Below are 13,650 nucleotides of genomic sequence, written 5' to 3' on the forward strand. Positions count from 1 at the left end.
ATTTTAAGAGAAAAAAAAAGTTTTAAGTTAACATATTAATTCAATGTGCATTCTTTTATTGTAGGCACAGATTGTTAGCACCTTTCACGGGCGTGGAGGTCACCCTAGTGGACATGACTGGGCTAAACACATTTGATCAGTTACAATCAAGTTAATCAAGCAATGCTCAGTTAAAGAGCTGTGTCGAGGTTCATCCAGCTGCCTAACGTTCATGTCGGAGCACTTTATGACGAGGTCGATAGTTCGTATAATTCACGCCAGCAGTCCCAGTTTGTGTTGATTCCTGGAGTTTTGCAAATAAACACTTGAATGATTTCCTCTGGCAAAGTTCTGACATGGAAGTGTTCATGGAAGCCACACACGCAGGTAGGATGAAGAAACTTAGTACCTCTCGTATATCACGTTTATATGTTCCATCCTCACAGCCTAAGAGCAGAGCAAACCTGTGTGTGTGTGCGTGTGTGTGTGTGTGTGTGTGTGCGTGTGCGTGGCCGGTACAAACCTGATAGCTGAGCTCAGACTTTGGTACCAGTCATTAAAGTCTTCCTGGTTGCTGGACATCAGCAGCAGTTTGACTTTGGGGAATTTCAGCTGGAAGAGGAAGAAGAGAAGAGTTGGAAGGGACGTCAGCAGTGTGGATGGTGGGAGGTTCTGTTCTACACCTGACGTGGTCTGATGTTTCCACCAGGGCCGACACGCTGTCACCCAGTTCTGTCTTCTTCTTTAGCGTTGTAGTAGAACCTGGTAAGTCAGCGATAGAAAACACGCAGAAGCTCCCACAGGCTGAGCATCTTTTCTACCGTTTTTCTCATTAAAAGATAGAATTTTGGTTTTGGCGTACAGAGAATTCTAAATGCCTGCATAATTTACATATTTTAACAATGAATAAAAGTTTTTAGCCTTTAACGTATTATCTTAAATGAAAAGCGATTTGGTTGGATGCAAAATAACCCTTTTAGTATGTCAAAATGAATAAATACAGTGTTTCACTCAGCAAATCATGACGAAGACACCTATAATCTAACAGGGTTAGCAGGTATTTGTGACGCAAAATTCCATGAATTCTCCCTAAAAGGTTTTCATAAATGTTGTTTCCAAAACTTCTGCTCTGTCATTCTCAGCGCCCCAACTTCTCCATGTTGTTTCCAACTACGAAGCAAACAGCAACCAGCGTGCGTTCCTGACACGTACGTGTGTGTGTGTGTGTGGACGCTGGACAGCTGCTGGGCGGGGCCGCTAGGGATGCTGGGTGCATGAGAACATCAAAAGAAAACACTTGTAGGTCCCTGTGTTTTCCCCTCTCTGCTTTTATTCATGTAAGTTTGACCTCGTTGTTGTGGAATGCAGTACACGGAGTGGTTTTTATAAAAACATATATATTTCCGTGCAAAAATGTACATATATTTCTGCAATATTTAATCATAGGAAGATGCAGGGAATAAATAAGACAGAAGAAAAACATTTTTGGGGGAAAATATATGAATCTATGGCATTGTTTCATTGTAGTGTTTCTGGCTGTAACTGCAGTGACATCATAAATCCAGTAGGAGGCAGGCCATCCCCAGTAAAAACCTGCCCTCCTGTCAGCTCGTCAAACAGCAAAAACTGCTGCTGCTCACCAGTGTTCATCACCCTAAAAGCTGCCTGTCATAAAGTAAATCTGAGTCGGAATCTGCTGGAATCCAGCGGCAACCTGGGGACCTTTACTGCCTTCTTTGTAAGCAGAAATGAGGAACTTGAGTGGGTGACGGGCTCGTCCTCCCTCGCCTGCACATTCACCATCAATGTCTCTCAGCCTGAGAAGCAGCTTCAGACTGTACTTGTCGAGCAAATCTATGGTTGATTTCCAAGCCCAAACAAAACGGGCTTTTAGAGCAGCGTCACTGCACTGAGAAGCGATAACAAAGGCTCAAAAATAGGCCTCTGGCATATTAAATGACCTTTCACATTTACCTGAGGCTGCTGCCTGCACGGCACATCGGCTTGTTGAGAGGTGACGTATCGATCATTTCAGGTGTATTTGAAGAGAACTTCACGCTGGTACTGAGGAGAACGCACCTCATCCCACAGAATGGTGGTTTTTTTTTGGGGGGGGGGGTGTCTCTCTCATTATACATTAAATAGATTAAGATTTCAAATGTACCATCATCAAAAGTATTATCTAATTAAAGAGTTCAGTGAGTGGGGCCGAACTGAATGGCGCATGATATTAGGCAGTCGCCACTTGGGGGACGGCGGCTGATTTATGCACAAATAGATTCCACTTCCATTGCAATGCAGTAATTAGGGATTTGTCAGGAAATCTGACCCTCTTAGGTAGAAATTACTTTGAATAATAAGAACGACAGAGCACGGGGCCTCATCACTGCACATAATTTAGCTTGATTATTTATACATCAAAGAGAATCTGTCAGGGATGTGGGAAAATATTCAAGTAGCGAGGGGATATTAGGAGGAGGAAGGCTGCAGACAGGGAGAGAGGGAGCGAGGGAGAGAGAATACGGAAGGTCGAGACAGATGGAAGGAGAGATGAAGACAGAAGATGAAGAGAAAAACGATGTGAGACGCAAAAAGAGAAAAAAAAAAACGGCTCGCTACTTACACGTGTGCAGAGAGAGAAAGAGGAAAAAAAAACCTCACCGGAAATTTTAATAAAAGCAATTTTTTTTCAAACTTTGCATATAGATTGCCATGGCATTTACAGCTGTCAAATTTAATTTGGCTTTAATTCTTCATGGCCCAGGATGAGGAGGGCCCTGGAGTGCTGACAGCCCTTTTCCTTGAGCTCAGGTAGGGGCCCGAGATCAATAATGTGTCCTTATGAGAAATTACGTGTAATGCTATTGAGTATGCATTTGGGCCTCAGCGGGATGAGAGGCTAATGAAATGCCATTTCTGCCATTAGATAACGTGCAGCGGGCTGGCGGAGAGCAGCGACAGGCTTGAGGAAGATGTATTTACTGGAGGGCCGGAAGAGATGGATCTGCACTCTAATCTGATCCAGCAAGTGAGAGGTTCTTTTACAGCAGGCAGCCGTCACTACGCTCCTCTCTCTCTCTCTCTCTCACCCACACACACACACACACACACACACACTCCAAATAATACAGCTGCAACTGATCTTCTCATCAGCAGCCTTTTCATTAGTCAGGTGCAGGATGACGATTTCCACACTGCCTCACACACAAATGAAGTCTCCTGGGCCTGGACGACTGCACGCCGCTGGTCCTGCCGGGAGGATCACACTGACACACACAGGCCAGACACACAGGGATCAAACGGCTCTCCTGATGAACTGCAGTGAAGATTCCTGATGGTGGCACCGCCGTTTCAATTTGTAATTCTTATCAATAATTACAGCTTTTGACTCAGCCTCATTTGATGCAGCCGCACAATGCAACGTGCGCGCAGGGAACATGGCGGTAGGCAGCGCCAGCACTCTGGAGGTTCTTCCGTCTTTTACCGCTGACAGCAGGATCCTGCCCACCAAAAAACTGTTGAGGTTTTGCTTCCGGTAATTCAGCAAATGTACCACATATCTGCACAAAGGATTTGCAGCTTCTTTAACCAAGCAAGCTTTTTCATTTTCTACCCTTGTAAAATTAATACCTTCAACATGGACGTTGTAAAATCTGAGGAGCTTTCTTCTCTACGTTGCTCAGTTTTATCGACTGAATATCAGATAATGATAGGAAATATTGTAGATTTATTCCTCATGAAAACTGTTTCCTGCAGGCAGGGACATGAGGATGTTGTTGTCCACACCCACTTAGGCAGCGATATTGAGAAGTTTGGCTTCTTCTGTTAAATAAATGATAGAAAAAAACAAAGCCCCATTTGAACAGTTTGACCAGTTAAGACTCGACAACTGAATCCTCTGCCACTGCCAGTAGAAAAGAAGATGAGATAAATCTCAATGGTGTCGGTGGACGGCTCACGAGCTCCGCCCAGGAAGAACTGGCAAAGAGTTCCACGGCAATATTGAGACGTATGTCATCCCTCGACTATGTGACATCGTGGCGGAACAACTGTGAAACACTGGGAGATTAGGCTGGATTATGGACTGCTGATCCATGGCATTCAAGGAGCGTTGAGCCACAACAGCAACAGAAACGAACCAAACAGCCGGCGACCCTAAAACTGCGGTAGGAAGAAGCGCCAGATCTCGTGAACCCTTCACGAGCAGAGAGTAAATCCTGCAGGTGTGTGTTTGCCACACCAGCTAGCATGGCTAGCAATCCAGTTACAGCCCGACAGCTGAGTGCAAGCTAACAAGTATTACATCGATGACTTAGCCCATAAATAAGAGCGTTGCAAAGGGTGGAAAGTCTCTGGGAATTTCTCGAGTGAAGTTGAGCTCCAGAATTTTTACCCCCTTTTTTTGTTTTGTTTTCCAAAAGTTTTCCAATGTGAATTAACAGGAATAAACTGGGCATTTCTGGGTAATTTATAGCTCAACTGCTGTCAACATCATGGACAGACAGCAGTTGGGCAGCCAGAGGAGTAAACAAATCTCTCCATAGCTGCTGTGCATCACAGTGAAGCACATTAGCAGCACGACATAAAGAGCTTTTTGAGTGAGAGTATCAGCTGAAATGAATATTGATACCATGCAGCATCGGCACTAAACACTCGCTGCATAAACGCTTTGGTTACTTGCTCAATGACGCGCGACTCGTTCCTTTGAATGTTTCATGACAGCAACTACATCATTTAGACTCAATTTGTCAGCCAGCAGCTGCACGAAGACCTGGGAGACGGATCAGACTGGGAGGAGAGAGACACACACATTAAAAGTTCAACTTTTGGGCTACTTCAACAAAACAAGGGTGTGAAGTGATTAGGGAGAGAAGACGCGAGGGAACGCACGTCTCATCTGACAGGAAACTAAATGACATTTTCATTTGTTAAGTTTAGAAATTGTCATTTTGGCAGATTGTACAACTGCAGCTACCAAGGCCATAAGTAAGACAAATCAAAGCAACACACTTCAAAATTGGAAATTAAATAATGTCTGTGCTAAGGACTCACTCATGTGCACACCGAAATCAATGAGCAGATGTCTCACCACCTGCTGCCAAACAAACACGCTCAGCATTTCATTCTTAAATCCACTTTTCCTGGTTTGCTGGTGTTATTGTCCTGTGACTCCTGGTATTAACGCAGACACACAAACAGATCTGAGTAAATCAGGCTGGAAAATGACACTTGATTGGATATCATTTGTGCTGTTTTTGGCTCTTTCTCTTTAATTGTGTTGTGTTTATGTGCTTTTTCTGTTTCATGTGCGAGAGGAAAGTATAGCTCATGCCCTGGTCTGATACGGAAGCTACATTTTGAGGTATAAATCATAACCAATGAGAATACTACTCTAAAAATGGATGTTCATCAATGGGCTGTAGGGACACTTGTATTTATCTAACTCAATACAAGCATCAAGAGATTCGGGATTTGATGTTTAGGTTGACAGGAGAGCAGACACTCACGCTGAGCAAACCCCCCTGGCTCCTGGTGTGGCCGAACACTTTTTCCAGAGTGCAGTCCTGCAGGGGGTAGGCCTGCTGGGGGGAGAACTTGTCTCCGTTGGTGGGATGGAAGGGACTGCAGCGCTCGGCCTGCAGCAGCATGTCAGAGAACAGGAAGAACATCCTGGGTTTAGCTTCTGCACCTTTAGGAGGAACCATCTTCAGCCAGCCCTCACGGACGTACCACCTCCCTGGAGGAAGGGGTGGGGGTGGGGGTGGGGGGACAGGACACATTTTCCATCACTGCTTTGGAGAGAGACGCAGCCATGGCAGAGCTGCGGCAGAGCTGCGGCAGCGCCATAAGACAAAGGAGTTACAAATTTTTCATGCAGCGTCAGAGGAACAAGAGAGTTTTACAAACAGGACATTATGAGCATCTCAATGGAAAGATGAAGTGTCCATGAGTTCGGACAGTGTTGAGTCCATGTGGACCATCTACAAAGAATCAAACAGGCTTCAGAAATATTCCAGGAATCCTCTAAAGTCTCTTCATACAGAAATACTTTCCTTTTGGAGATACGGAGGACTTTAAGAAGGAACAAGGCTTTGGTTTTAAATTTTGGCTCATTTTGCCTAGAAGTTTAAAATATTTTCAAACTGGCACACTAACCGATTCATACAAGAATATGAAAAGAGAAAAAATCAGCATGTGTTCAGAAAGTAGACCAGATTGGGATCGTGTCATTTTTTTAGAGAAGTGAACAAAGCTGTGCAGCTGACAGTCGATGAAGTGTCCCTGTAAAAGTCAACAGACAGAACCGTAGAACTCCTAGCAACAGGGCTAATGCTAGCAGCCAGATGTTTTGCTGAGGCCTTTTCTCCTGAGGCTCCCCCCTGCTCCCCCCGCTGTGTCCAAAGCAATACTCTGGCAGTTATTTCTCCAATCATGTAAAATGAAGAGAGTTTTACATGCATATTCAGCAGGCTTGTGCTGTAACTCGAGTCTTCCTCGAACAGAATTGCATCGTGAAACCGTTGATAGAAGAGTGCAGCCGGGATGACAGGTTTTTGTGGTCCAGCCCGGAAGTCAGGGTTAGGGTGGGTTCTCCCGGCCGGAACCCAACGGGATTTTTTTACTCTGGGTTTTTGAGGCTACGACCAAACTGCGAGGTGGAAGCTGGACCTCACCGTCCTCACTGCTCAGCCTCACTGCCTGTGAAGACCGGAGACCTGAAAACCTTCAAAATCTTTTTTTTTTTAACCAAAGATTTTATGCCGTAAAACCAATTTTTCTGGCTTTTATTTCAGACGTTAGCGAAAACAATTACAAAAAAAAACAAAACGGCATTGACTTTGAGACGAGGGAAGCGGTCGTTCAACAATGACAACTAATCACAAGGTTTCAGAACTCAAGCTCCGAAACATGGATATCCACGGCAACACTCGCTCGTCAACGTTCAGTCCAGAAAAGTAAGTTAAAGCAACTCGCCACTCTAAATCATGAACACGATCAGGATCTAAATCTGGAGACGGATGAAGCTCTACAAATCTTATTGCCATTTGAATTATTTTCTGACACAAATGTTTCTATGGGGTGTCTCTGCAGCTCTGATTCTGGACCCCCCAGGGTTGGAGAGTGCACTAAAGGTCCAAATATGCAGGAAAACTTAGGTAAAGCATCAGAAGGCCTCACCAGTAATTTCAGTGTCCAACATGTTGTCAGGATTTGCAATCATCTGCTGCACATCTCAATTTTCACGGCGGTAGCTGCAGTTTGTCAACATTAATTAGGCTGACACCCAAACCGTCTCTGCTCTCATCTTGAGTTTTAGCTATTTATACCTTGTGGAGCGGAGCCTAGACCTGATAATGAGCCTATAAGCAGATTTGGGTTTGATAAGAGACTAATGAACCTGGATGACACGGCTCCTTTCAGACTGACCACCGATGCAGGTTTCAGGTGGTTTAACAGAGCCAAAGTGGTTATTAGCCATCATCTCCACGGCATCAAAATGTCGAAACAAAAATAATGAGACTGACGAAGTCAAGCTGAATTGAAAAGATAAATGAGGGCTGTTTGAAAGGAGCAAAGAGAAGACGATGACAGAAAATCCAAGAGAGACTCAGCGGGAGGCGGCGATGTAGAGGTGTGGCTGCTCAGGAAAGCTCTCATCGCTTTCACCATGATTGGCAGCAGCATGATGATAGCTAATAAGCAAGCGGCTGACATTTGGATAGATAAGATGAAAATTCAGCTTGGGTCCAGGGTGTTTTTGTAATTACCCCAGCCAGCAGCCCGTGATTGCAGCTAGCCTGGGTGGCCGGAGCTGTGCCTCTGGGGCTCACAGAGGACCTTTTCAGCTACAGACAAGCCCACTGAGATTAAGTGGCGGGGCCAGGCGGGGGTCAATTTGCTTTTAAAATGCCAAGGGTCTCAAACGGAAAAACAGCCAAGAGACACGTCAGGACTTTCTCGGTTGTTCTGTGGAGATTGGAGGAGTGGCTGTGATCATTCTTTTAAATATCATTCTAAAAATCATTTATAGCCCTTCTCTTTAAAATGGACATATTTTGCCATGTGATGTCCCACGTGTGTTGTGGTGTTGGACATACATCTCATACATAATCAGAGCACAACCTCCGTGGGAGCAGGAGACCAGGTGCCAGCACGTCCTGCCCCCTGCTGAGGATACTCGCTCACATCAGCAGCACGTTGCTGTTCGCGCGTCTTTCAAAGAAGCAGCTACTGCTTTTAGCTTAGCTTCCTTAGAATTGCTAGCCGGTTCACTTTGTTTCAAGTTTAACGCGACTACATTGTGGACATGTAGCGAGGATTGCAGCGAGGCCCTTGGCTGAGAGTTTTCTGGGCTGAGCGAGACAGCTGGAGGTTGCTGTCAGAGCGACAACAGTGGTGAGCGAGTCAGCTTTTCTGTTCCGCGAGAGCTAAAAAACAAAATCCTCACCCATCACTGACGTTTGTTTACATCATTCTAGCCTTTCTGGAAGATGAAATAAACTCATTACAAGGGTCCACGGAGTGACGTTTAGCAGGACCACGAGCACCAGACAGGATCAGAACACTGGGGCTTCTGGGAACAAGAGCCCAGCTGCAAGCTAGCAGCTGTAATGTCAGGGTTAAAAGACATGTCAAGCTCATCTTTAAGACTTTGCGACACACAAAACACGTTTCTGATGGGTCTTACTGGTCTCCTGTCTATGCTTGCTTCTTTGATTTGATCAAATTACCATAAATACGCCACGTTCTATGGAGCCGGCAAATGAAAAATAACAGACAAGATAGGATTTTTCATTTGTTCAAGTGTTCTTCAACTGCAGCCGATGTACAGATGCTTCCACTGATGGTGGCTATTTATGGCCTTCAGTGCAAGTACAAAACTGGAAGGCATGATGGATGCACAGACCCAGTCCACAGCTCCTGTTTTCACTCCTCCCGCCATGTCTTGGGCCCTCGTTGGGGCTCACGGCTGCAACTCGTCACATGCTGATCGGAATATTTAGTCCCCTTGATATCTGGGATGTGTGGGCGACACGTCGGCAAGCCTTTCAGTTCCCGTCTTTGAACAGTTCACAGACAGTGCTTAAGCGCTGATTTGGCTCTGATCTCTGGCTTCTGTCAGCCAGCTCCATCAACCATCTAAAACTGGGAACTCGGGGTTAAAACTGGGGAGTGCGAACATGGAATTAGTGCACTTTAGTCTTCACAAGCAATCCAAACGCACATGGTTACACACATTTAGCTTCTTCCCTTCGTGTTTTGACATTTTTGAAGAAGGAATGTTGAGTCCCTTTCCTCTCATTGCCTGTCCCGCTCGTCTTTGTTAGCCAGTGGTTTTAGCCACACAGCTCAGCTCTGCAGCATTGGTCCAGATTCAGAGTTTATTAGTTAGCACAAGGCTTACTGAGGGGAATAACACAGCAGTCCAGCGCCACAACCTAACACCTTTCGTTAATAACACCTCTATTGTACATTTTGAGGTGCTGCTGATTACTATAATAAGAGTAGTGACTGACTGTATAACATTCTTACTCTGGCGAGTGCGCATGAAAACTAATCTGTGACGAGATCTTTCTGAGAATGGACTTCGGCAAGTTTGTCACCGCTTTCCTAACAAAGAAGTGGACATACATCCCATGGCCCCATTCTTCTGCCATCACTCCGATTCATGCTCGGGCAGGAATGTGTTCCATGATTACTCAAGCATCAGAATTCTGCCTGTGTCCAGTGTGCTGAAACTGATGCTTCTCATCGAGGGTGCTGATTATCCAGACGTGCAGAGATCTCCTGATGCTCCTTTTTCTCCTCCAACTCTCTGACCAGGACGTACGGCCGAGCTCTTCATCTCCACAGCCTGCCAGTCCTGTGCTGAGGGAGACATCCTCCTCAAGTCTCTTTATAATGGATGACAGCTACTATAGAGTGATAGAATGAATGTAAATTCATTCAGGTACTTAAAAGTTTGCTTTATGCTTTTTTCAAATTGGCAAACAGAAAATTTCTTGCCACCACTGACAGGAAAGTGTGTGTTTTAGGAACCTTCAAGGCTTTATCAGATGTACCCTACCTGGCCCCCTGATAGAGAATGTTGACAGAGCCAGAGAGGTTGGGTATGCTGTGTGAAGAGGAGTCTCTTTGTGGATCAGGTACTCCTCGGGCCCCCTGCCTACATCTGACCATCCACAGTGCTTTGAGGCAGCAGAGGGTTCAAAGAGCAGGAAGTGCCAAGCACTCCTCTCCATGTACCGGCTTTTCAGTTTCCCTTGTCAAAGAGCACCTCTGCTCCACTACAAAGTCTTTTGGGCTGGGCCAGGTGGGGGGGCCAGGAAGGTGGGGTAGGAAATAAAGGTTGATCTACAAAGGGTGCTGTTCCCCCGCAACCTACTGTGGAGGAACAACAAAGGCAGAGATGTGACAGAATGAGGACAGGTCAGATTGGCATGACTGCATTAATAAGGCCTAAGGAACCAGGGCTGTCTTTCCACGATGAGCAGTTTTCTCCCACACTGGACACAGAACACAGGCTTATCGAGGGGACGACGCAGACGCGCACGGGGATGCGCAGCTTTCTGATGGGCTGTTTTTGAGTATACATGCAATTCCGCCCCATTCACTTGACCGTGTTCATGGGAAAAAACACCTTTGGCTTTGACCACGGCAGCGCGATGTGGAGGAGAGTCATGGTCATACTGTGTCCTCTGAACTGACCGAACACTCATGTGCAGCGTCTTCCTGCCGGCGCCTTGGTCTGGACAGGGGTATTGACCTAACATACGTGTGTGTGACGGGGGAGGAATATCGGATCATACCTAGCAACACCAACACCTCTTGTACCTTTTTATCATGCACTCTTAATTTGAAGTAATTATAGGTATGACCCTTCCAGACTAGCGCCATCTTCTGGTGGGGGATTATTTCCTCTCATGCACCTAAAGAGCGGACAAGACGACCATGAGGTGAAGTCGTGAGCCTGTTTTAGGCCCGAGCACAGGCAGCACATCGGTCTTATTTCACTGATGTCCATCTTTGTCCTGAGAGCGACCTCCAAAAAAAATGCATAAAATCACTGACCAAATATTTGAAGAAAAATGTAGGAGGAACATTTTCAGCATTTGTTCCTTTTTCATCTTACATTAATCCTTAATTTAATCAGCTGGAGCTGAACACAATCTCTTTTAGAGAGACATCTAAGATAAAGCTCCAGCATAACATGTGAGATATCTTGGTTTTAAATTGAAGGAGCAGGCAAGCAGACAAATCTGCGGCCTCCCAAGGAAACAGGCTGACTGTCTGCTATATCGATGTCCCATTGATTTAAGCTTTGTGTCTCACAGTCACCCCCCTCATCTCCTATAGAGCTACTTAATATGTTTGAGGGGCTCTGACGCTTCTCATCTGTAAAAGGCAGAGCTTTTCTTTACCCACATTAGAGGTGGAGCTGGTGGGGAGGAAGCAGAATGGGTCGGCGTGGGGCTGCAGTTGCTCTGAAGTCTGCCTGGTGGGACCAGAGCTTTATTGGCTGGAAAGGAAGCCGGCAGAGTTGCGAGGGCCTGAGAACTTGGATGAGAGGAGCTTTTGAAACTTCCCACATCGGCATTAGAGAGATGAGCTGCTATTCAGTGCTCGCTCCCAGCCTCCACTAACACATCCGCAAATACACTCATAAAACTCGCCTGCATAGCCAAGCAAACAAACACACACACACACACACACACACACACACACACGTATTCGTTCCTATCTCAAAAACACACACAAACACGTTGGCTGCCTTTTTATCTGCTGGTCTGCGAGATGAGACCGGGCCCTAATTGGTCCTGAGGGAGATTGGCAGGGCGAGCAGAGCAACGAGGAGGCCAGATTCTCTGGAGACAAACAACAGGAGGGGGAGTGGCAGGAAGAAAGAGGGCCACCGCTCCACAAGTAGAGAGGGAACCGTCACGGAAGAGGGGAAATAAATGAGCGAGAGGGGAGGTGGGGTGAAGGGGAGAGGCACAACCATCCCCTGTCACTTAGGAGTAATGCTTTGTTAATAATCAGCAACATTCTATTTCAATTAAAGGCAATCCAGAGATGTGCCTTCAGAGCGTCTCTGGATTGAGTTTATTTCCCCAGACTTCGTCCATACTCCTCTTTCTCACCCCCAGTGAGTCCCACAGGACCCAGCAATAGATGCAGAAAGACGTGGTTGGTGGATGAGATGAAAGGAATATGTGATCAGAGCCTCTAACCTGCAGCCAGCACCTTCGTCTTTCGCCCTTTCAGCAGTTTCTGCACCCGGCGCAGCTGCAGGTGGTTCTCGTGGTGCCGGGCATTGTTCTGGATACGCTGGGACAGCTCGTCTACTGCAGCCGCCGCCCCTACGGCACACACAAACATTTGTATCAGCCGAACATGTGAGGACCCTTATTGATAAAACCTCTTTAAACCAGGGATCACAACTGCAACCCAACTCCTAGTTTGTTTCCAGTTGCATCAGCAGCAGCAGCTTCAGCTGCTCGAGGGGGTTTGCTGTTTAAAAAAGAGATCTCATGTACTCAACAGGAAATGGAAACGCCTCCTCCTAGGAAGCTGGAACGTAGCAAACATTTCAATCATGAGGACGTGCAGAGATTTAATGAAGCTGGAACGATAAGAAGTAACTTTCGATGGTCCTTGACTAACAAGCTGATGTCTGATGAGGACTTGGGTTCTCAGAGGATCAGTGAGGAACTGGAACCGTCCGTTAGAGATACTGGTTCCTGGATGATTCTTTCTTCCATACCATTCAAATCCATTTCAACAAAATAAAAATCTTGGAGTTTTCAGCTTCTTTCAGGTGGCTTTCACTCACTCAACAGTTTCATCACCAGAAAGTATGAACCAGTTCAACTAACTCGGCACATCTATTTTTTTTATTTTCAAAGTTGATTCACAGCACAAAAGACAAGCTATAATTTGGAGACCGGAGCTCCTCTCCAGGTGTTGAATGACCAGGTATCGTCTGCCAGTGGAGACGGAACCTCTGCGCTTCCCTCTGTGGACCAACCTCAGATATTCACACGATGCTCGGGAATGCAGACGTGTTTCACTTCTTTTGTCTAAAGCTTTGCTGTTAATTTGAAATATGTTCGGGTGAAAATTCAACTTTTTTTTTTTCGTTGTGTGATGTCAATGGCAGGAACTTCAAAATGTTCGACCCAGCTTTTCCCTCCACAGAGCCACTGAGTGTATCTGAGGTCGAACATATACGGGGAACACAATTCCTTTTTCAATTTTTTTGATCCTGGTCTTTATTTTGCACACTTCTGCTCCCAGCTATCAACCAATGAGGCTCCTGCTTGTGTGCAGCAGTCATAGCAACAACAATGAAGTTATTTGTAGGCACTTATCCAGACCAACGTCACAAAGTGCTTTCACATAAAACCGGGAACACAAGGATATTTTGGAGTGCTTTTCAATGAGGGTGAAAGAAGATGGCGATGCAGCAGGTCGGAGTTCCTCCAGCAGGTCTTTGACTGAGAGGTGAGAACAGTCAGCAGGATCCTGAGCTTCTGCCAGAGATTCTGAGCTTTGTGCAGGTTGGTGTGGGAACCACAGTTCAGCGAAAAAAGACAAGAAGTAAAAGCTGGAAATCAATCGTCAAACAAATGTGCCACCAGTGTTAGGATCAAGTGTCTGTTCAGGATC

The 13,650-nt window shown here is 45.9% G+C and overlaps 1 protein-coding gene across 5 annotated transcripts in view; it reads right to left on the reverse strand.

The window, feature by feature from the left end:
- arhgef39 (Rho guanine nucleotide exchange factor (GEF) 39) overlaps positions 1-13,650 on the reverse strand; it is a 42,841-nt gene that overhangs the window by 4,833 nt on the left and 24,358 nt on the right. For all 5 annotated transcript variants that reach the window (XM_086202392.1, XM_086202391.1, XM_086202394.1 and 2 more), the window contains 3 exons: positions 12,213-12,341; positions 5,487-5,716; positions 503-591 (listed from right to left, as the gene is read on the reverse strand). In XM_086202392.1, coding sequence (XP_086058518.1) covers positions 503-591; positions 5,487-5,716; positions 12,213-12,341 — 448 coding nt within the window. The remainder of the gene's footprint in view (positions 1-502; positions 592-5,486; positions 5,717-12,212; positions 12,342-13,650) is intronic.

This window comes from Aulostomus chinensis, chromosome 4 (genome assembly GCF_037954235.1).
Source record: "Aulostomus chinensis isolate RoL2024-O1b breed Wild chromosome 4, RoL_Achi_v1.0, whole genome shotgun sequence".
NCBI classification, from domain to species: domain Eukaryota; kingdom Metazoa; phylum Chordata; class Actinopteri; order Syngnathiformes; family Aulostomidae; genus Aulostomus; species Aulostomus chinensis.